Consider the following 21,853-nt stretch of genomic DNA (forward strand, 5'->3'; position numbering starts at 1 on the left):
TATTCTATAGGGCCAAAAGCATGGCTTGCATTTCTCATAGCATCTTACTAGCATAATTAACTTTTAGCAAACACCCCAGCACACTTTCCTTGGTGAAACTTGCAGCTCCATACAATCTCACTGTCCTTTAGGCAACCTAACCAGATACGTTTTGGTTGTCGGACAAGATATTAGCTCTCTCAGACAAACCCACAAAAACCCACAAAAACTTTACAAATTTGTATCATTTTAGTTTGACAGAGCCCAGAGAAATGTTACAGGGCTATTATGTAACTTCAAACAATGATGTTCTTTAACTTCACTTTATTTACTCTTTTTGTATTTAGTGCAATAGGTACCACAAAACCATGAATTCCTTTCTTCAAAACATGTTAGCTGCTAACAACAAATAGATGCAATAAGCAAAACATTTTTGGCAAAACACTGCTTTTCCCCCTGCAGCAAGTCAAATACAGTTGATAATGCTTAATGCCCTGCCTCCCCCCCCCCCACTCTTGTGATACATAGACATCCAATGCTAGAACATTGGTAAAATTGCGATACTTACAATTCCGCATTTTGTGCCTCCACGGAAGGGGACCTCCAGAACTCCTGCCAAACATTTTCAATCACATTGAACTGCAGGTTCATAACCACGTTTAAAATATTCTGATGAAAGATCGAGAGACAGAGAGATTACGGAGATGAAACAACAGAAACTGATTGAAAGATGCATACTAATAAGTTACAGACTCTGTTCAGTACATCAAACACATTTTTGTAAAACTTTCCATTAATTTTTTTTTATCAAGTAGCCCACTCTAAAATCTCTGTCTCTTACCTCTGGACTCTTGACGCCCCATTTAAGGTATGACCCAAACACCAAGACCTATGATCATATAATTATCTATTTTACTAGTGTTTCCTACTCTTTAAGCATCCACAGCAGGAATGAAATGAATATAGAGAAAACTTCAGACATATAGATCTTATGTTGTAATGCACTGGCAGGTTGATCCCCCTCCCTCCTTGCTGCCCCCTCCCCAACCCATCCTCCCATCCCCCTCCCCTTAAACAAGAGAGAAATCAAATGAAAAGAAATCTCTCACCTCACAGTGTTCCCTGTAGATATCTTGCAGCTCCTTAACATCGTCGTTGGTGCAACCCTCTGGAATGGCAGATTCCTCAAATTCAAGTTCTTCAAATTGTGTCAGCGCTTGTGTGGCGTCACCCAAGTACTGCTGATGATGTATTGTCTGGGCGAGTGCTTGATCGGCAGCAGCACTGCCTGCCGACCCATCCCCGTCTACTTTACCTCCGTGTCCAGTCTTGAACCTGATGAGATGGAAAGGCAGATCCACTTGAGAACAGAAGAGGACTTTACACCAGCGATAGGTCTCAAAGCACGTTACAGACGTTATATTACCCCTGGTCAATGATAACCTGTCCCAGAGACAATCCCTCCAGTAGGCAGCAGTTATATACTGCGCCCAAACTACTTCAAATACCTGTCCTAATGGGTCGCCATTTAGTCGAAACTAGGCCGCAAGACCAATCTAATTAGAATGACACGTTATGATTGTAGCATAACTACCCCATCATTATAATAACTTATAAGAAGGGAAAAAAAAAGGGAGGCTAAATATTTACCTTTAGAGATGGATGTTAATGGTACTCCACATTAAGAACAAGGAGGAGAAATAGACTACAACCAGACAAGGGTTTCAAGTGTGTAATGTGAAACAATTATTTAATTTTGCTGGCATGTATCTATAGTTGGAAAGATACTGAAGAGGTATCTTGGACCGAGACAAGTTCACCAACCATATCAGTGCCCATAATTTACAGGGATGAGCCTGGGGTAAAACAAAAATTACAGAACTTTGCAAAAACTGCAGTATAGGCTCCAGTTTGCATATGCTACAGTCTGTTAGGATAAGTTTTTGTCCCCGAAGTTGAAAAGAAATCCTGGATATTCCGCGAATTTGCGGAAAACGCTCATGCCTGAATTTATCAATTGAGAGACACCAGGAACGGTGCTCACAGGCTAGTGAGAAAAAATTCAATACAGTGAAGAAGCTTTAGCACATGAACATACTGACCTTTTGTTTGTGGAGTTTATGGGTTGCTGCCTCATAGCTGTATGGCCGCAGTCATCCTGATACTGATTCAGTGGTGACGTACTCTTGATACGGATGCCGTAGTAGTGGTACTTGGAATTCCCTCTCGTACCGAGCCTCCTCGTCCGAAGGCCCAGAAACACGGACCGGATCAGTTTGCCGAACGACGCTGCGTTGACTGGGTCCAGCTTGTTCTCCTGGCAGTGTCTCAGGTAATGGTTGTACAGTGTACTCCGAGGGAGGCTGACACCCTCTGCGGTCTCGTAATTATCGTATAGCCATTGCACCTGGGACAGACGGACAGAAAAGAAATGTGTAGCACAGGGGGTGATTCGATCTCCTTGATCACAATGTGGGCTGTTTTGTAATAATGCAGATGTGTCTACTTATTTATCCAATCAGCTGTATGGTTGAGTTTTTGTGTTTGCCATTGCTTATTTTCAAGCCAGTGAGATCCACCAAACTGAAATCAATTACATCAGCTCATGCAGAATAGATGACTTAATCTACACAGAGCTACACATTTGTTGTATATGTTAGATACACAACAAGAATCTCAGAATGATTAGTACATTGTACTCTTCACAGCCCCACCCCCCCCCCCCCCTTATGTAAATTTCATGCCAATCTACTTATCTTCTGTCTTGTGATATTTGTCTCAGTTTGGTATTTTGCCACTAGCCTTGTGTGAAAACAGGCCATGTTGTAAAATTAACTCATCACGAAAATGATTTACTCTGATAACTACACCCACCCACCTACCCACAACAGAACTTGCATAAACATGCACACTACTCCTGTGATGATTAGGGCAACTATTTCAATTAAGGTACTGTAGGCAGATGGTAATGCTTACTCTATGCAGGTCCAACCAACCATGGCTAATGTAAAACTTGCAGGTAGCAATTGTTCAGACACCTTTTACATTGGTGAGCAGTGAAACCATCATCCATATATAATGCATTCATTCTTGTTTCTCTCACAGTATGAGAGGTTAAAATAACATCCCAGATTTCAAGTCACTTTAGTATATAAAACTGCATATTAAAGGACACTATCATTTTACAAATTTGAAGAACACAACATTAAATTTGAAGTATTTATATATTTTAAGGATATTACATCAAAGTTAACTTACTGTTGCAGGCGATGCCCTCGTTGTGTGGGTGAGTGGATGGGTATCGCCATCAGGGTGACCCTGGACGACATAGGTCCTACCGGGCTGTGCTGCGACCAGCTGGGATCCGCTCAACATGGTGCTCCCGATCAGCTGTGAGGCACCGCCGATTACTGTGCTCCCGACCACTGTGCCTGCCATGCAGGTCGGCGTACCGATAGTCTGAATGTTGGTTCCTCCTTGCGTCTGAGTTGTGAAGTACGTCCCGGCCGCCACTGGGATCGCCGTCCCCTGGGTGTACATCGCGGTTCCATCACTGTAAGAGTAGTTGTTGGGCCTGAGTCAGATATTTTGTTTTTTAAGGTGTACGGTGGTAGTAGCGGTAGTAGTAGTGGTGGTGGTGGTAGATATGGATGGGTAAAGGTAAGGTCCAAAGGTGAGTTGAGGTTAGGAGGCGGACCACAGCAGTGTCGGGTTAGAGGTGAAAGAAAGGATGGCGGGGAGAAAGAGAGCAGAGAATGAAAAAGCTGCAACAATTTATCATCAATGAATTATTAGTACATGAAGTTAGACTGACGGTATACGATATAAGCTAGAAACAGATGTTGAAACTAATGATAACTTCAACATGGAAGAGGGGAATTTTTTCCTAAATGTATAGTCTCAGTCAGCCTCAGTCTACAGTAGCGTTTTGACTTTGGTCACCAATGTCTGGTCATTTTACCAACTTGACCCCCCCCCACCCCTCTCCAAAGACACATTTTTTTCATATTGGTATCACCACAAGCACTTGGAAAATCATAACTTCCAGGATTTACAACATTTCAACCTTCATTCATTTGAAATGAAACTCGACTAGTTAATGCTAAGTCACTATACACTGCTATGGGATTTTAGTATTGCAATTCAGTTAACCCAAATCAACACAGACAGTCGCATTTACCGTACAGATAATTAGCGGTGACCGGTTGGCAGTAACGACTGTAGACAGATGTACATGTACATACCTAGCGTTATCTCTGATTACTAGTACTAGTGCTATGTTAATTCTTTCCAAAATGAACGTTGATCAAATGTGCACAGTGCAGAATAATGTGGGGCGTGAGATAAGGGTATGTCCTTGCTTTACATGTGCAATGATACTATAGACATTAAAATGTTGCACACAAACTGAAATCAAAATTCATGAGTGGGGACATTCTATAGAATGAAAAGTCATTAAATCCAATATGTACACAGTATCGAATCAGACATTGCGAGAAAATGTCGCCACAATTGGGCACCAAACAAATATATCAAATCAGGGCAAACATTTTTAAGGATGTCTGTCTGAAAGTCCCTCGGAAAACAGGGTTATAAATCTTTGTTGCCCCGAAGAACAATTTTAGTACAATAACAACAAAGAATGACCAATATGTAATGCAATGGTGGAGAGATGTGTAGGTTTAAATGAAAAGACCACCAGCTTTGGGATAAAACTCAAAAATGATTTTTTCAGTTTACTCCAAAGTGATGGAGGAGGGTGATATTAATTGATAATTTTACCTATTTTGGGGGATTTAGTTACAATGCAATCTGCATTTGATGCAAACAACTAGTCGTCCCCTGGATGATCTCCACAGCAGTGGAGGTCGTGCAGATAAAACTCTGGTAGTCTCAGAAGACATGTTAAAAATTTGCCCTGCATATATATATCTAATAAAATCTTCTTGCAACAATGAACTTGAAAATTAGCATCAAAAGTCACACTGGTAAGTTTTAAGTAGCACCTCTACTATTGTTTGAATCACTTGCACAAACAGAATCTACCAACACTTTACACAAATTTTAGGTTTCAGATTCGATCATTCTACATTTGACTTTCATTCTCAAGGTGACTTTCATTCTCAAGGTCTCCAATGTTTATATCTATGATAAGGACAGAAAATATGAGGGCTTCGCATGTATACTTTCAATGTAAGATATATGGAATATCAATTTTAAACCAGAACGTCTAAATTAATTAACGATCGTTATCATGCAACTGAAATAGTCCCTGCTCTACAAGATGTGAAAGTCGTCATAGACTTTCACTAGATTCACGTCAAACAGTTGTTTAAAGAAAAAATTAGAAGAAAAGGCAATGAAAGCTCATACACCATCAGAAAACATTTTGAACATAACTTTTTGTGATTCATTTTGAAGATAAATTTTCGTTTGTGTTTTTACATCCAAAACCACCATATTGAAAGTGTAGTTATGTTTGCCAAGTTGACATCCAGTAATATGAGTTGTACCACATGCAGGTATAAGCAGGCAGATCATTCGACACATATGCCTTGCATGCAAGTCGTCTTCTTTGTCTGTAAGTTCACGACAATAGTTCAAGGGTAAGAGGTCAACGGTCTTTCAGAGCGACTGACCTTTCGGCACAAATAAAGGAGGGTGGGAGAAGGGGGAGGGAGGGTGGGGGAAGGATGTGGTTTATGATGAAGGAGATACTTTTAAGTGGATACACAAAAACAGTGCACTCAAAAGATATTACATGCAAGGGGGATAACGTTACCAACATGGGACCACTTTTTAAACAGGTTGCATAAGTTTGAAAACTCAGTTGGAGTTTTCAACTGCTGCACAAAGTAGAAATGATTTCAATCTGATTTGATGTAATCACCATTGAAATCAGCAGTACACATTGAGTTCTTCTGATATTTGACCTATGATATAAACTATGCATTGATATGTATATGATATTACAATGTATATATTACTATGCATCGTCCACTTTCTACGATTCCATGGAGGAAAACGTCTGAAATGACCTGTTATTCATTGCAATGGAAGGAAATGACACAACTTGGGAAGCTACATCGGTAAGACCGAGAGAAAGAAACCTTTCAAGCGAAGGGACCTAAGACTAGCTAGCCACGAAAGTGAAAGTAGGCCTAGGTCTAAAACAGATGGATTTGACTTGCGCATGAACTGTTGGGCAGGGCTTGCAAAGTTTGATTCAAGTTTGTAGAATCTACGGACTCGTACAAAAATCTGGCAAACTTTATGCAGCTGAAAATTTTTAACGGCAGATAATTCTATAAAAAATAACCAATATTGATATGAAAATTGCATAGAAAGGTGTCATTTTTCACTGAGCTTTTAGTGCAGTAAGCTGGAAAAGGTTTCAAGTTTAAATTTGGCAAACAAGTACCGAGACTTTAAGATGGCCGAATTATGCTAACAAAACCTCTTAATGTTGGTGATGGTAGTATCGGTGTGGGAGTTCTGCTAACTTCCTCCCGAGTAAATGAGGTATCATCCTGTCTTACGTCGCATCCGTTTTCTTACGGGTTGCGGCGCAAGACTCAGAGAGAAGACTCTCTAAATGAAACACATCCTGTTTGTTGCTTGAACTGTTTATACCACACACACACACACATTCACACAACCTAATGTTGTACATGACCATTGGAAGGCACCCACGCTGCACATGTTTTCATTCCTCCTTTCTTTAGTGACTATGTATTCTGTTATCATTCTTAATAATTTGGTTAATATAAACTATTTTCCACCATGGTATTTGTACTGCACCACTAATTTGATAAATAAATAAAGCTATCAAATTGAAATTTGTGATTAATTTCATCACTATAGAGAGATTTTGGAGCCCTGGAAGTAGCAGTTAATGTAAACTTTGCTTGTCACACTTGAGTACACATGCTACCATCTGACTGTAGAAAAATAATGCCTTCTGTGAGGAGCAACGCCATTAGCACACTGGGCATGGGGGGGGGGGAGGGGAAGGTACTGACGTTAACTATATGATTAATGTGCTGGTAGCAACATTGGAAACCTAACAAATTTCAGTGCAAATTATTAATGGAGCAACACTTGTTAATGGACATTAATGGGGAAATGACATGTTCCTGCTTTTTCCCCGTCAAACGGACTTCCTTTAAACAACACTCAGAACACCTAAAGGCTGCTGTATACCAGGATGACACACACCTTTCTAATTACTACAATGGTCAAGCATTTTAGCCAAAGACCAACCCTTGGAAACAAAACAAATGCAAATCTAGCACATTAGTCTAATAAATTATCATATGCAAATATGGTTTTTTTTTGCCTCACCATAGTAGGCCCTACCATTTATGGAAAACCTCATGATAAAATTGAATAAAAGTTAATCAAGTGACACTCCGGCGATGTGAAAAGTGGGTGTTAATAGGATAGGAAAAGGAAAGGAAAAGGAGCTAAGTTTGAACAGGCAATAGAAAACCATCCTGCAGGTGCCACTATGAAGGGATGAAGGTAGCAATAAACTTTAAGAAGATTTTGATAATTTTACATTGAACCTAGATCAACCAATGAAGATATAATCGATCCGGGATGAGCGAGAATAATATCAATATATATCTTTTGTGCCACAATGATGACGACCTTTATATACATGCATACTTTGTGTGTACTTTGCCAATCAAAGAGTTTTCGAGATTTTTCAACTCCTCATTTTTGAAATGATTTGGAAATAACAAATTTTGTGATGGTGGATGGAAGAGCATTATGGTAATGAATGAGAAAGCCTTTTCACAACAAAACACAGAAGTGGTACAGTGAAACTTGTACATCACTTTCAACACATCAACTACAGTCTGGGGGTATGAGCTCACATAGCGCCGTTAGCATAGATGGTACTGTGACGATGGTGATGATCAGGTCCTGGTACGTACTGCACATGGCTTTGATAGATAGGCTGCTGGGTGGGCACACTGGACTGCTGTGAAACTTGGCCGGCCTGACTCGTTGTTTGCACAGTCACAGTTGGGCCTGAGCTCGCTCCGGGGGCCATCGTGAGGTCAGTGACCTGTCTTGCTGTTGAGGAAGAGAGAAAGGAACATTGGCATTTTTGTTTGTAAATATGATGAAAGTAGTACAATATTAAAGGGTGTGAAGACTCGTGCACAAAGAAACGTCTCATGCCGGTAATCTGATTTAGTTTCAAATGAGGTGTAACAGAAGTGTTAGACACCACCATCGATCCAAGAAAATACACACACACAGCTTGCTACCGTCGGTAATTACAGTGGTGTTCCGTCGAGGTTGACATGACCGTCCGGACGCGACGTTTTCAGACGTTTCCAGACACTTTAGGACACTTTAGGACGTTTTCTGACACCTCCGGACGGTCGGACGCTTTTGTACATTTTACTCCAACAATATTCACTTTTAATCCGGACGGAACATGCGGTTTACTGCCTACTTTTTCACACCAGATTAAATCGATCTTCTCAGTTTGTTACAATAGAAGTTACAATGGTGATATGTCCGATTCTGTCCGATAATCCGGACGTTTTTAGCCCGACTCAAAGTAACAAAACAGTAAGGATTACAGAGGCAAGAACCCTTTCATTTCAGAAAAGCGTCATGTGTCCGATAATTCGGACGCTTAAAGCTAAACTACGTTTCTATTCAAAAGCGATTTTAGAGGCAGTTCTATTACAGCCCGCAAAACGTCTGAAACCGTCCGATAATCCGGACGGAATAAACTTTCAGTACTGGGTAGTATTTCTGCTACAAACAAAGTCAAAGGTGATACAAGTTTGAACAAAAAATAACTGCGAAGAAACATATTGAAGTAACGTCATGTTTTGACAAAAGCATGCAATGTACAACAACTATTTACTAACCTTTTGAAACAAAAATTCAAGCAGAATGAGTGGGGAATAGTTCCACGAAATAAGATAAATAACGACATATTGATGATAATGGCCATCGGTGTCGGGCGACAACCAACCATTCCCACTATGTCTTATCCTGGTTCTGAGTTGCTTCCGTTCAACAAAAATATCTTTTTACCTAGGCTCAAAACGTCGTATTGAACCTTTTTTAAAATAATTTCAATGATGTAACATGTCACCCCAGTAGCTCCTTCAAAGTTGCTAAGCTTTTTATTGATAACGCCGAACGTACCCCCATTACCAGACACACAAGGCGCCACGAAATGTAACAGTTTAAAAAGTCGGAAACATCTGAAAGTACTAGTAATATGCAAATATTACGAACGTTTTACCCCTATAACGGTGTATTTTTTCTCACCGTTCAATCGTCCGGTTATTTTCCTTTTTTTCTTCAATGGTTATTGAAGTTTGTTGTTTTGACGATGAGGAAATGTTATTCGCAAAATTTGAACATTTTGAGAAACAAACCCCAGGGCGTAAAATCTCGCGCACATACTATTACTTCCAGGAATCCAGGGTAAAGCACGTTGCAGCAAAGGTTGAGCTCACACGCGCTAAGCAAGGTACCTGGGAGACTGCTTGGGCCACCCCTCCTCTCTTACGACACGGGTTAATATAGTGTTGCACGTTTTCTTGGCAGTTTGCCAGAGTTTTTACAACTTCTTGTTAGGTCAGAATAGAATGCAAATTAACAGGTGTCAGGCTTGTGAGCAGAAACCAGGACATGACCTAGATTTCCAGGGTAGTCAATACTTTGTGCGCGCACCTGCAGTTGGGATATTTAGTGATCACGTTTTTTGTACGCATGACATGGGAAAAAGAAACCTCAAATGAAACTAATTGTTGGACTACGTGGATTTTACTCTTCTGTATTCGATTACAACTGGTTCTTACAATGTCAAGTTAAATGGAGCTGGTAAGCATCTTAGCGCCATTTTAAATTGTGCTCGAACACTTTTGTCATGTCAGTCTGTGGATCCTAAATGTTTTTATTTGGCAAACGGACATTCAAGAAAAAAGGTCATGCAATTGGAAACTGTTTTCCTACATTCTAAGAAGTATAAGTTTTTTTACGTAACACCTCTTTTTTTGTTCAAAGTTTTGGTTTAGCATAGGCCTACTCAAATCAACTGAGGGAGAACAGGATGTTCAATGAAGGTTTGAACAGGCGGAAAATGTCAATAATACATATTTTCATATGAAAGGTTCGCCGTTTAGCGGCAAATTCTCTGCCTCTTTCTTACACGCACGGTTATAAAAAATATAAAAAAATAACACGCTATATTAGGGCCTTTGTTTTTTGACATACACTTCCAAAAGAAAAGCATGCACAAACATTGGAAAAAGCAACCCACACCATTCTTCCTTCATACTCGACGTAAGATATTATATTATCACGTTCGCACATGGATTAAACTAGTAATCCGTACACAAAAAGAAATTGGGAGTTCCCCACCATTCCATGATATTGGAATAGAGCAACCCCTTCAAGTTCAAAAGTTCACAATGAAAAGTTTTTAACTATCAACAAGTCACCACGTGTTTGGAACTTCAGACAATAAGAACGAAACATAGGGGCTACGTAAATACGGGATTATAAACTACATACATAAGAATGGTACAGATTTATTCATATCGTTAATCGGCTGTTGTTTACTCCAGAAAATATACTTTCAATACGTACAATATCAATCTTTCGTACAAAAAATCTTAAAAATTAAAAAAAGTGGCGAAATATAACTATAAATGACATCGTGGAACCCCCCGCATTAATAAACGAATCCATTTCATTACAGCATCAACTCTCAAGTACCGCAAGCAGTGTGTACCAGTACCCTACCCTAGGCTATTATAATATACAGTCCCGTGGGAAGATGGATTTTAACTGGATATACTCCCTGCGGTTTTGGCTCAAAATTTATTAAATCGTTATAATTATTATAACAAAATGAGGTAAAATGCATAGGGTAAGATTTTGTACATGGGAACCTTCGCAATCATCGTTTGAAGGAAAAATAAATAACGAAAATTTCAGAATAACTTTGAAGTCCCGTAACATGCTGAGCCCAAGTAACGTTCGATATTTGGTGTAGCCTAGGTCACGTAGTGCACGTAGGCCTATATTGACCCGCAGATATAGTGGCTGACGGTAAATCGGTAATAATAGAGTTTAATGTGCTAATTTAATGGTTCACATATGATGTTTTATTGTCGGACACGTCTTATTTCTTTTCATTTTTCCCTTTCCATCTTTCATTCTTCCTCCCTCTCCATGTTTGTGCTGTCTGTTGTTTTATTTTATTTTTATCTCTGCTCCAAAATTTCCCGCGAGTGACAAAGATTTTTTTTTATCTCTGCTCCAAAATTTCCAGCGAGTCACTAAAATTTCCCGGGAACGAGGTTCCCGTATTACCTCCTTTTTTCCTGGCCTGTGACTTTATTTTTCCTAGTCACCTTTAAAATATCAATTTAGGCACAGAGCTTCGTCCGTGTCTCGTGTCAAATGGCCGAGACGGTACTGTACCACCTCGCGGGGGAATCGAACTTTGAACTTAGCACGCTTTTAATAATATTTGTTAACAAAAAGTGCTGTATGTATTTACCGATATTAAATTGTCGTATGACAGGAAAAAATGTTCCTTGGTAGCTGTAAGTCTCAAAATAGTAAATGATAGTGAGTAAATATTTCTGCACAGAGTTTTTTCAGTGAACTTGTAATCCTTACAGGCTATTGTTATCTCGCTGAGGAATGGTCGCGGCCGTGTGACCGCAAATGCTCTAGATAAACACTCCACTCTTTTGTTACTATTGGGCTAGTAAACGTTACATCGGACGTTTTCGGACGCTTTTGGCTTTGAATACTGGGTATGACGGTTTTTTTTTATAACCGGACGCTTGGACGGAACCAGACACTTTCAGACGTTTTCGGACGTTTTCGGACGTTTTCGGACGTTTTGAAATCGGACGACTAGGTCAACCTCGACGGAACACCACTGTAGACACTAGTGTGCAGTCAATACATACAGCTACGGTCAATACCCACAGTGTTCATAGCAGCGTGGACATCTCAGGTCTTGATAAAAGATAACAAGGTATCACGTTTCAATACTGTCTGCATTTTGTAGCGACAAGAAGAAAACGTCATTTGCAAGCAACGGAAAGTAACTTTTTAGGAGTGCGGCACACGGTTTGGGGCGAGTCTTCAATGCCTTTAAGTGACAATGTTCACAAGTGAATGAATATTGATACTTAAGACTCACAGATGATTGTGAGTCATAACTTGGAGTAGTGAATGGCAGCCAGTCAATGGTACTTGGTTAAACGGCAGCAACTGACAACCACGGTACTGTCTGCTAACACAGAGTTGTTATTGCTCATGAATGAAGAATGATTTTGTTTGTTCTCTGCAAATTGAGAGACTTTTCTAACTTGTAAAATGTGTATTCATACCACACTAGATTCTTTGTTGCAAACTTTTTCACGGTCCCTTTGACCACATGCTTTCAGTTAATTTTGTTGGTGCAACGTTGGTGTGTAAACTTCTGTACTTCATGTATCGTCAAAAGTAGCCACTGTAGTTTCTTTTAATCTACCTTGCGTAAAAAGTTATTTACATCTAGGCTTACTGTAATTTTTGTAGAGCTTTTTTTGTTGTTGTAAACACTGCAAAGTGCCCAGGGTAAATGTTGTATGAGAGTTTGAGGATTTGTGATGTGTAGTTGAAACTCCCAAGTTCCAACAGGCCTACTGTATGTACATGCAGTAGTGAACTGTGTGGAAGTTAGCGAGAAATATGCACACTGTAGGTACAGGAATGTTTGAAGAGTTTGGTTGATGGAATCGCTGCAAGGTCAAAGCATGGAGCTACTACGGAGTTGGCGAGTAGCGAAGTACATGGGCGAATGAAACAGGGTGGGCGGTAAAAATTGGTTCAAAGGGCAGGGTGGGATAAAAAGGGGCTGGCTGCCAAATGCCTCCTATCCAAGACACAATCTATAGTACTTGCTAGGAAATTCCTGTAGTAGTATTAGTAGCTTTGAAAAAAATCAAGGATTTGCAAACCAGAGTACAACCAGATGTTTGCACAGTGGACCCAGCCAGATGGTATCAGCTAGATTTGGACCAATTGTTTTGTGATGTCTTTTTAGCTCACTCAGATGACCACTGACCATACAATAAAAGAATCACTTTCATGGCCCATCAGCTGATGATCCCCATGGCCACATTAAATCACAATAACACCAAAACTGTCTGAAGATTAGGCTTTGGCATGTATTTCACTGTTTGACCTCTTGTGCCCCCAAATGACCTTTGGCATCAAACTAAAAACATATTTTATGACCAATCACCTACTGAACACTCATGGCCGCGAAGTTTAATGAAAATCAAACATGAACCTTAGGAGTAGGTTTTTGTGTGATTTCATTGTTTGACCTCTCTTTGACCCCAAATGACATTAGAACTACTTTTTTGCACAATTATCAACCTGTTGAAATGTGTTATAACCTCACCAAGTTTGACAAGAAATTATCATATGTACAGTACATGCTGACAGTGGCCTTTCAACCATTGTTGACGGACAGACAGACAGATGTACGCATTGCCATGACAAAAGCTCAACTCTTTGAGCTACAGTAAAAAAAACTACAATGTATGGATATTTTATTACACACAGCACTGCTTGATAAGCTAAATAGAGAGAAGACCATCTCAAGAAAAAATTCAAAAATATATTCAACCACTCATCCGAACAAACTACAGAATGAAGTGTACTTTATTTACGAAGGTTACTTTCTAAGACCCTGCACATACTTGTCTAAGGTGCAAAAGTAAACAAAGGTAGAAGAACCTACTTGCAACTTGTACAAACTGAGCGGCAGTGGCTGCGTGGGCAGCTTGTTGTGAGACTGGTGTCTGTGCTGATATGATGGTGGGTCCTGATGGTACTTGGATGGTCTGTGTCTGTGGAGTATTACTACCTGGCTGGCTATGGGGTTGCATCTCTGACACAAGCCCTTGACTGGCCATACTACAACCACGTTATCTGAAACAACAAAAGCCATACGTATGTCGTCATTCCACATGAGATAAACAAGCAGTCCATACAGTGTAGCCGTACCATGGTGCAGACACCGTTTGCTTGTTTTCCACTAGTCATGAAATTGTCAAAAGCTATGTGCAGAGTACTACAATAGAGGATCTATTTTGTGCAGCAAAATTTTAGTTTTCCAGTGTTATGAGTTCAGCAGTGACAGTTGGTGAAAATGTAGGCTGTCTTTCCAGTTTTATACCAAAAAATTAGTGTTTGCTTGCTTTTGTGTCTTTGAATGTTTACATCATTTTAACATTTGTCAGTACTGTAGATTAGACAGCACATTGCCTTCTTTTGTAAAATACATAAGTGGCTGCTTAGGACAGACAAGTCTGCTAACTATGTATTTACAATAAAATTACAAGAATTCAGTATTAAAAGCTTTGTTTTAATTTTAATTATTTAAAACAAAAATTATAAATTTACCCAGGCAACCAACCCCTAGCTTTAAATGGTGTGTTCTCTGGCTTAATAATGGACCAAATCACATGTAGCTTCAGAGTCTGCACAATTTGCATAGAATTTTGAAATGCGATACTGGATAAATTATTTCATACAATCTCCTTACTTCTTGACCATGTACAAATGGCACAGTGCTTATGCAGTACCAATTAAAACAGCAGGCATCCTCAACAATTTACACTAAACTTGTGTAAGTGGTTGATATGCTCATGATCTCTGGCAAACCCCCAAAAAGTCACAACGTTTTCTCAGTGTGTGTTCAGTGCAAAGTGTGGCAAAACTTGGTTTTGAACTTTGACTTTTAATTAATACATAAAAAAAATCCTTGCAACACTTATTACACATGTACAGATACACAAGTATCCTAATGCAAACCTCCATAAACTCAGTATCAATTTTTCAACTTCTCAACTAATTCTCTAGCATATGGCCAGCATATATTTTTTTCTTCTCTCTTTTAATCACTTTGGATACAAAATTTCAATTTCTTCGACATGAAAATTACACTAGCTACAAACTTGTCAATGAAACATTTGATAACGACAGATGCTCAATCATTAACCAGCTTTGATAAGACCATTCCTCAATTCTCATCACTATGCCCTTCCTAGCCAAACCATATAATTGAGTTTCTCCTAGCAACAAACAAAGACAAACGTTGCCAAGTTACAGATCCAGCTGAAAGGTAAAAATCAGTTTTCAGCTAATTACATTTACCACCATGCATGCTTAGGATCATGTAAGAAAATTACCAGAGATTCAGTGTGTGGGTCAAAATAATACTTAAGAACTTTCTATGCCCTCTAAGGTTTTTATCCAGTTAATAAGAAAGGCAATTTTCAGAATAGCTCTGTGTAATTATAGAGACTGGTCAGTGTCAGACTGTCAAGAGAATCCTGCAAATTTCTGTATCAACGGATACTGTACTATTAGCCAGGGATGAGCCTGGGGTAAAAAAAAATCACGGAACTTTGCAGAAATTGTGGTATAGGCTCCAGATTGTGTATGCTACAGTGTGTTAAGATAATAGTTTTTGTCCCCGAGGTAGAAAAGAAATCATGGATATTCCGCGAATTCGCGGAAAAAGCTCAAGCCAGATTAGCACTCCCATCCTGCAGTCATGTTTCGTCGCAAAGATTGCATAATTTTTTACGTTTTTTAATTCAGTACTTACTATATATTTATACCCCAAACAGAATCTGACTGTACTGGGAGACACTTCAAAATTGCTATACAAATATTGCACACTAAATTATTCCCTGGGTGGTATGAAGGAATGAAGAAAAAAGGTGCAGGTTTGGTTATTTTGTTTTGTGGGATAAATCAGTTTTTTAAATTTAAATCAGCTTCTGTTTTAATTTTGATCATTTTTTCCCCCAATACATGTGATGTTTGTCATGAGCATGATGACTTATAAGGTTTTGTGATCTTAATGATACACAGTGCTCAGTCGTTTAATGAACAGAACACTGGGTTATTTGATTTTCTTTTTAACTGGTTTCATTTTATCAAAATCTGATCTATCTTTTTCTAATTGATATGGATTTTGGTGAGTTTTTTCAATCCCAGGTTCTGTTTGTCTTGAATACATTCATGTATGTTAACATTTAGTGCTTTTTCTGTGGTAACAAAAGGATACACAGTTAATTATGTAAACAGAACTGCCACATACAGTACCTGTCAACAAAGTTAGTTTTGACCTACTGTACACAATGAACGAACCTTTCATTGCATGAAAAATAGTATTCTTTTACCTGCAGTGGTAGACCCCTGGCTTCCAGTTCAAGGTCACAAAGCTTTGGATATTGAAAAAATGCAACTTTTGGCAAAAAACTCTTGCAGTGCATTTCTGTATGAATAGGTACTGTTGGTAACCGCAATACCTTGACTTAAGTTTGTCAAGGTATAATTGCTCTTTCAAAATATGACGTATTTGTTGTCACTTCAATACAATAATGTACATAAACAATACTTTGGGCTTGTGTATACAGTATTTTTGGGTGAGACATTACATGTGTGGTGCACTTGTTTTTTTTCATTTTGTATATTGTTAGATGAAACCCTGGTTATTACTACCAATGTACTTGACTGAACCATTTCATGCCAAATATATGGTTTAGCTAAGTATTGATTTACATCAGTTTGGTAGCAGGATTTAATGGTAGATGTCTAAGCAATTAAGAGCAAGAGGTACAGTAGCAGTGAGCTAGAAAACAATCTCAAGTAATTAACAATGGCCTCTGATTTGGTTCCACAAATTCTATAATATTGAGCTAAAAATGTTACAAGAGCATCAATATTTCCATTCCATTCAGCACTGTTTGGCAACATGTCTTACACCGATCTCTTAGGCTGGAAGGTAACTTTTAAGTCCACTTCTGGTTCAGCTTGGTTAGTACTTAATAACTTATGTTCCATAGTTTGAAAACTGAGTGCGGTAGGCTACATGCATGTGAGGGGGAGGGGAGGTTCTTCCTAAACTATTTTCTCTGATGGTGTTTGATAGAGGAAAGGGCAACCATCAAATGTGGTACCTATCTATTCGCTATTCCGTCCAGGCTGTACTTGGGACAAGCACGCAATCCACCTGCATCATGTGCAACCAGGATAACTGGCAAGAAAATATGACCTGGCTGTTTACCAGACAACAGCTCTAGACTCTAAAATCCAACTACTGTGGCTTAGTTATCTTCAACCCAATCTGGCACTTGAGGACAAATTCTGACAAGTAGCGCTCCTGACTGTACTGGTAGCTTCTGACTGGACAATGCCAAATCCCAAGGCACCCTGCCCATGCACAGACCCATTGGGTCCAGTACCACCCTACAACACCTACCCCGAGAGAGGTCCAGAAATCATTGGGGACCGAGAAAAATGTTCTGGCAGGTCTCCCCTGAGACCATCAGTCAGAAGCAGGTCGCAAGGACTGTGAGGTCCTTCACTTATCCAGGATAAGTCATGGAATAAATGGAACACAGATCACAGACCAAGGAAGAGTGAGGATATGTACTGTAGTCCTCGTGGACCAACTACTGTACCTAACAGCATCATGTCAGCTATGATCAGGTGCTGGTCCACCTGGCCTCTCATGCAACAGTCTCAGAATTCTCTATCCGAGGCGCAGTCACTTACTCCGGTTCACCCAGTTACAGCCACAACAGCGATAGAAGGTTGAAGTAAGTGACTCCCACACACTATATCAAGAGAGATCCCATCCACTCCATATGCCCTTAACCTTAGAGCATCTGAAATCTAATATGAGTGTGGGGAGAGATATCTCCAGATCGAGGACTTTGGTTCCCAGTCTGAGAAACATCCCGGTAGCGAGGCGGATGCAAAAGGCACAGACCTTTACTGAACCACTTCATGATATATAAGAGAAGTTACAAGATATTTTTAAAATTTATTTCTGTTAAAAATTGAAATGGTGGCATTTATAATTTTATATCACTGATTTTATAAAAAATAAAATAAAAAAAATCTTAAATGATTGACACTGGTCACTGTGATAATATTGCTTAAAATTTTACAAGCATTTGAGCTTCATTATTTCCTATTGGTTCAACGCTGTTTGCAACATGTTTAGATGCTCAACACACAAAGGCTTGCTTTTGCAATTTCAGGCAATAGGCCTCCTACAATACCTGCCTTTCGCTAGGACAATGTAGTGAAAAAGATATAATAGTGTAAACTTATGCACTAGAATGTGATGCTTTTCTTTGAACAACCAAATTTGCTGCTCAGAAAATTAAAGTATACCGTAGGTCATGATGAAATGCATGTTACAATGAAAAGAAAAGTTGGAACATTCTATTGAAGTTTGTTGTATCTCAAATTTTTTTTTTTATTTTCATATTTACATGGCAATTTTACCAATGCAAATTTCTGCTGACCTGATAAGGATGATTTTGCAAGGTGCTGGTAGCCTCAGAGAAACTCTTTTAATGTTGAACTATATTGATTTATGAAAGATATGAAAAGAAGTCTGGAATGATAAACTAACAAAGTAACTTGAAGGCTGTAAAAGCCTGTAGTAGAATAACCAGTTGTAGAAAAATTAAGTAATGTTACTAGAGGAATAAACTTTGTGTCTCAGGGACGTAAGTCCCCCCAAAATTTTGCGTCACGTCAAAAAAGCTTGCGTCCCAATCAAACACCAATTGCGTTTATTGTATGACCAATGTTTACTCACTAGTGTAGTTGTAAAGGTGCGATCGTATCACTTCTTATGCTTTGTGAAATTTCTACACAATGTATAGGGCAGATGGTGCAGTACCCTAGCCTGTTTTACAGGGCAACCAGCTCCGCCCCTCTTTTCGCCCACCTTGCCCTGCCCTTTCAACTCATTTCCACCTTCCAGCCCCTCTTTCAACAGCCCTTGCCAAATCTGTTATAGTCCCATGCTTCTGGAATTTGCAGGGAATTTTTGAAAAGCTTTATTGTCTATTTTTAGCATGAAAATCTCTGTAATGGAGTGTGTTAACACTGTACCTTGCGGTTGATTGTTATGTTATTCAAACAAATTCAATGATCTGTAGGACTGGAAGAAATTTTGGTTCTTTTCAATGAAGTTGTGGTTTTTTTAAAGGAATGAAAGATGTTCATTCAAAAATGTATTCTGATGTTTACCATAGACCCAGTTGTGAGTGTGTACTTGGGGGTTTGTTTCTCAACAACAACAACAAAGTTTGTGTCCACCAGACGCAAGCAATTTGAAGATTTTGTGTCCCTGGACAAAACATTTTGTCTCGGACACAGAATCCTGCATTTATAACAATGCTGCTAATAATACCAGGCTTACTGCATACACAACAATAAGATAATTGGGTAAATTTAGCATCATAAGGACTAGTCACAAAATGCTAATTATGATGTATTTTTAGCTTTATTAATCACTTTTCTCACGTCATTTCATTAAGCGGTTTCCCCATGTCAATATTTTACCCAGAAAGAAGTTTACAACGTACAAGCTGTTGAAAAATGCTACACTTAACTTAATTCATTTGGTCTTTGCACAGGAAAGACAGCATGGCATGGAAAGCTGTGAAGAACTGAAACTTGTACAAATGCAGAACACTGCAGTCTAAATCTGTTAAATGGGTATAAATTCCTGTTAACTTGCCTCAAAAAATACAAAATGTATTTTTCTTTCTTTACTGTAACTTGTGTAGGGTATCAAGTTTAAGCCTTTCCATTGATGTCAAATGTGTAGATAAAAATTACCTTCAAAAAGTGGCGACAAATTGACTTTCAAACATGGCAACTACAGTGTCATTCAGTGCAGCCTCATATTGAACACAGTGTGTGGTTGTACTCAGTAACCGTACACCAACATACACTTTTAAATCATGAAATTTCCATTAGTTCATTCATAAGGCAGATACATGTGAAAGCAAGAATGTAGTAATTAGACATAGCCCTAGATCTTGAATGAATTTTGTTACTGATATTGACATATGAACTCAAAACTTAATTCGGATCGAGTCCATAATTGTCGTCTCATCATAGTCAATGAACGTACCATTGAAAAGTACTGTGGGTGTGCAGTATGTGCTTCAGTTCTGTCAACGGAGTCATGTAAACAACTCGCTCGAATACTGTAGATTGAGTTTTGGGCCGTTTCCGAGGTTAAGATTGGTCTTTAATGTTACTTAACATTACTCTAAAAATGAAGCTTCCATTTTGCATCACTTTGAGCACATGTATTCAGATTTGTGATGATATACTGCTGTAACTTTGTACAAACATACTGAACACCTAGTTTGTAATGGTACGTTCAACAACAATAACGTGGCAACCACTAATGGACTTGATACCTTAAATCTATCAGGAATTTCACACAAGTGTAGGACACATTGATCATATTCATTAGCTAGCATTGTTGTTTTGTTCTTAATTTTAAAGTAAACATCATGGAGTAGCTGCAGAATACCCCGCTGGATCCGAGATTGTGCATGGATTTGACGGAGACGAACAACGGCCAACGCAGTCTTATAATGTGCTTGAGTAGATGGCGCTATTATAGAATTGTTAAGATTATTGGACTTAGACATTTTTTCCCTTTTTTTCGAATGTACAATGCATATAAGTGTAAAACGGGCGATATCCAACGGGGTACATGGTCCGTTTTGGTTTATGTTGCCGACGAACCAACAGACTACGCAGTCATGCTGTAAAGAAAAGTAAAGCCGGAAGATGTGGGATGACATTCAACGGGAACGTGGGGATCTGGGGCGACACCCAACGGGCTACGTAGTCAGAAGTGAGTAGCGACGAACCAACGGGCTACGAGGTCAGAAGTTGTGAAATGGGGGTTGTGAAGTATTTATTGGCGAAAAACCAACGGGCTACGAAGTCAGAAGTTCCCTAACACTAACCCCTAACCCTAAACCTTGTTTTTAAGTAAACCCAACGGGCTACGAAGTCAGAAGTGGTGGAATTTAGTGGCTACGAGCCAACAGGCTACAAAGTCATTCTTTCATCCACTTTTACCTCGTAGCCCGTAGCACCTATTTTGGTTAAGTTTCAATAACGCGGGGTATTCGACAGCTATGCCAACATCATTGATAATGCTTTCATAGGACTCTTAAATTATTTAACATTTCTTACATTTTGTCCAAAAAGCTTGGGATATAAAAAGAAACAATTTAGGCCTATGCCCTAGCCTATGTATTTTCAATGTTAGGTTACTGCAAATTCATGTTAAATTAATTGATGTTAAATTCATCTAAAACATATTAATGTTACTAATGACTGTCACGGATGTAACCTATCGGCAAAGCCGTACAGGCTGCACGCACAATAAGCGTTTGAAAATGCTATTACTATATAGTCTAATGCTAGTTCAACATTGACTACGACTACGAGTGTCTCTTCGACACAGTTATGGTAGCCAGGCAAACGATCGGCTACCCGCATTTAACACACGGAAATACTCCACATAAGCATTAACGCCATTTTGAAATGTTACATTTATATCAAGATATCTGACAAATCGAATCATTTAGTGTATCAATCAATGGCTGTTAAACCTAACATTTGAAGCCCGATTAGAGGCCCCACTGCGGACAACGCACTACACTGTATTCAGAAAGAATAAAGTAAGAAAATTACCTTGTCGTTGGTGGGATACAGTCGCCAGGACTACGGTGACTATGGCGTTTATTCTCAAGGCAACTGTTGCTAAACCACTTCACTTTAATGTTAATAATTATCAATCCGTCATTTTGAGGATTTTTGTTTCTAAATTCGACATTTAATTCCTATTGTTGATATTTCATGTAATGTTATCGCTTTTAATGATAACAAATATCCATTTTTTGGTCTAAATTTGCTATAAATAGAAGAAAACTGTGCACTAATTTATTTC

At 39.0% G+C, this 21,853-nt stretch overlaps 1 protein-coding gene across 6 annotated transcripts in view; it reads right to left on the reverse strand.

Moving 5' to 3' along the window:
- LOC139977458 (DNA-binding protein RFX2-like) overlaps positions 1-21,853 on the reverse strand; it is a 29,958-nt gene extending 8,105 nt beyond the window's left edge. Inside the window, exons 1-7 of one of the 6 annotated variants that reach the window (XM_071986826.1) lie at positions 21,598-21,851; positions 13,784-13,974; positions 7,923-8,064; positions 3,238-3,532; positions 2,082-2,386; positions 1,089-1,314; positions 548-648 (exon numbers count right to left, since the gene is read on the reverse strand). In XM_071986826.1, the coding sequence (XP_071842927.1) occupies positions 548-648; positions 1,089-1,314; positions 2,082-2,386; positions 3,238-3,532; positions 7,923-8,064; positions 13,784-13,958 (1,244 nt within the window). In that variant the 5' untranslated portion in view covers positions 13,959-13,974; positions 21,598-21,851. Of the gene's footprint in view, positions 1-547; positions 649-1,088; positions 1,315-2,081; positions 2,387-3,237; positions 3,554-7,862; positions 8,065-13,783; positions 13,975-21,597 lie in introns of all 6 variants that reach the window. The other 5 variants (XM_071986809.1, XM_071986818.1, XM_071986803.1 and 2 more) reach the window with 5 other exon arrangements.

The sequence above is a fragment of the Apostichopus japonicus genome, chromosome 2 (assembly GCF_037975245.1).
Source record: "Apostichopus japonicus isolate 1M-3 chromosome 2, ASM3797524v1, whole genome shotgun sequence".
Lineage (NCBI taxonomy): Eukaryota > Metazoa > Echinodermata > Holothuroidea > Aspidochirotida > Stichopodidae > Apostichopus > Apostichopus japonicus.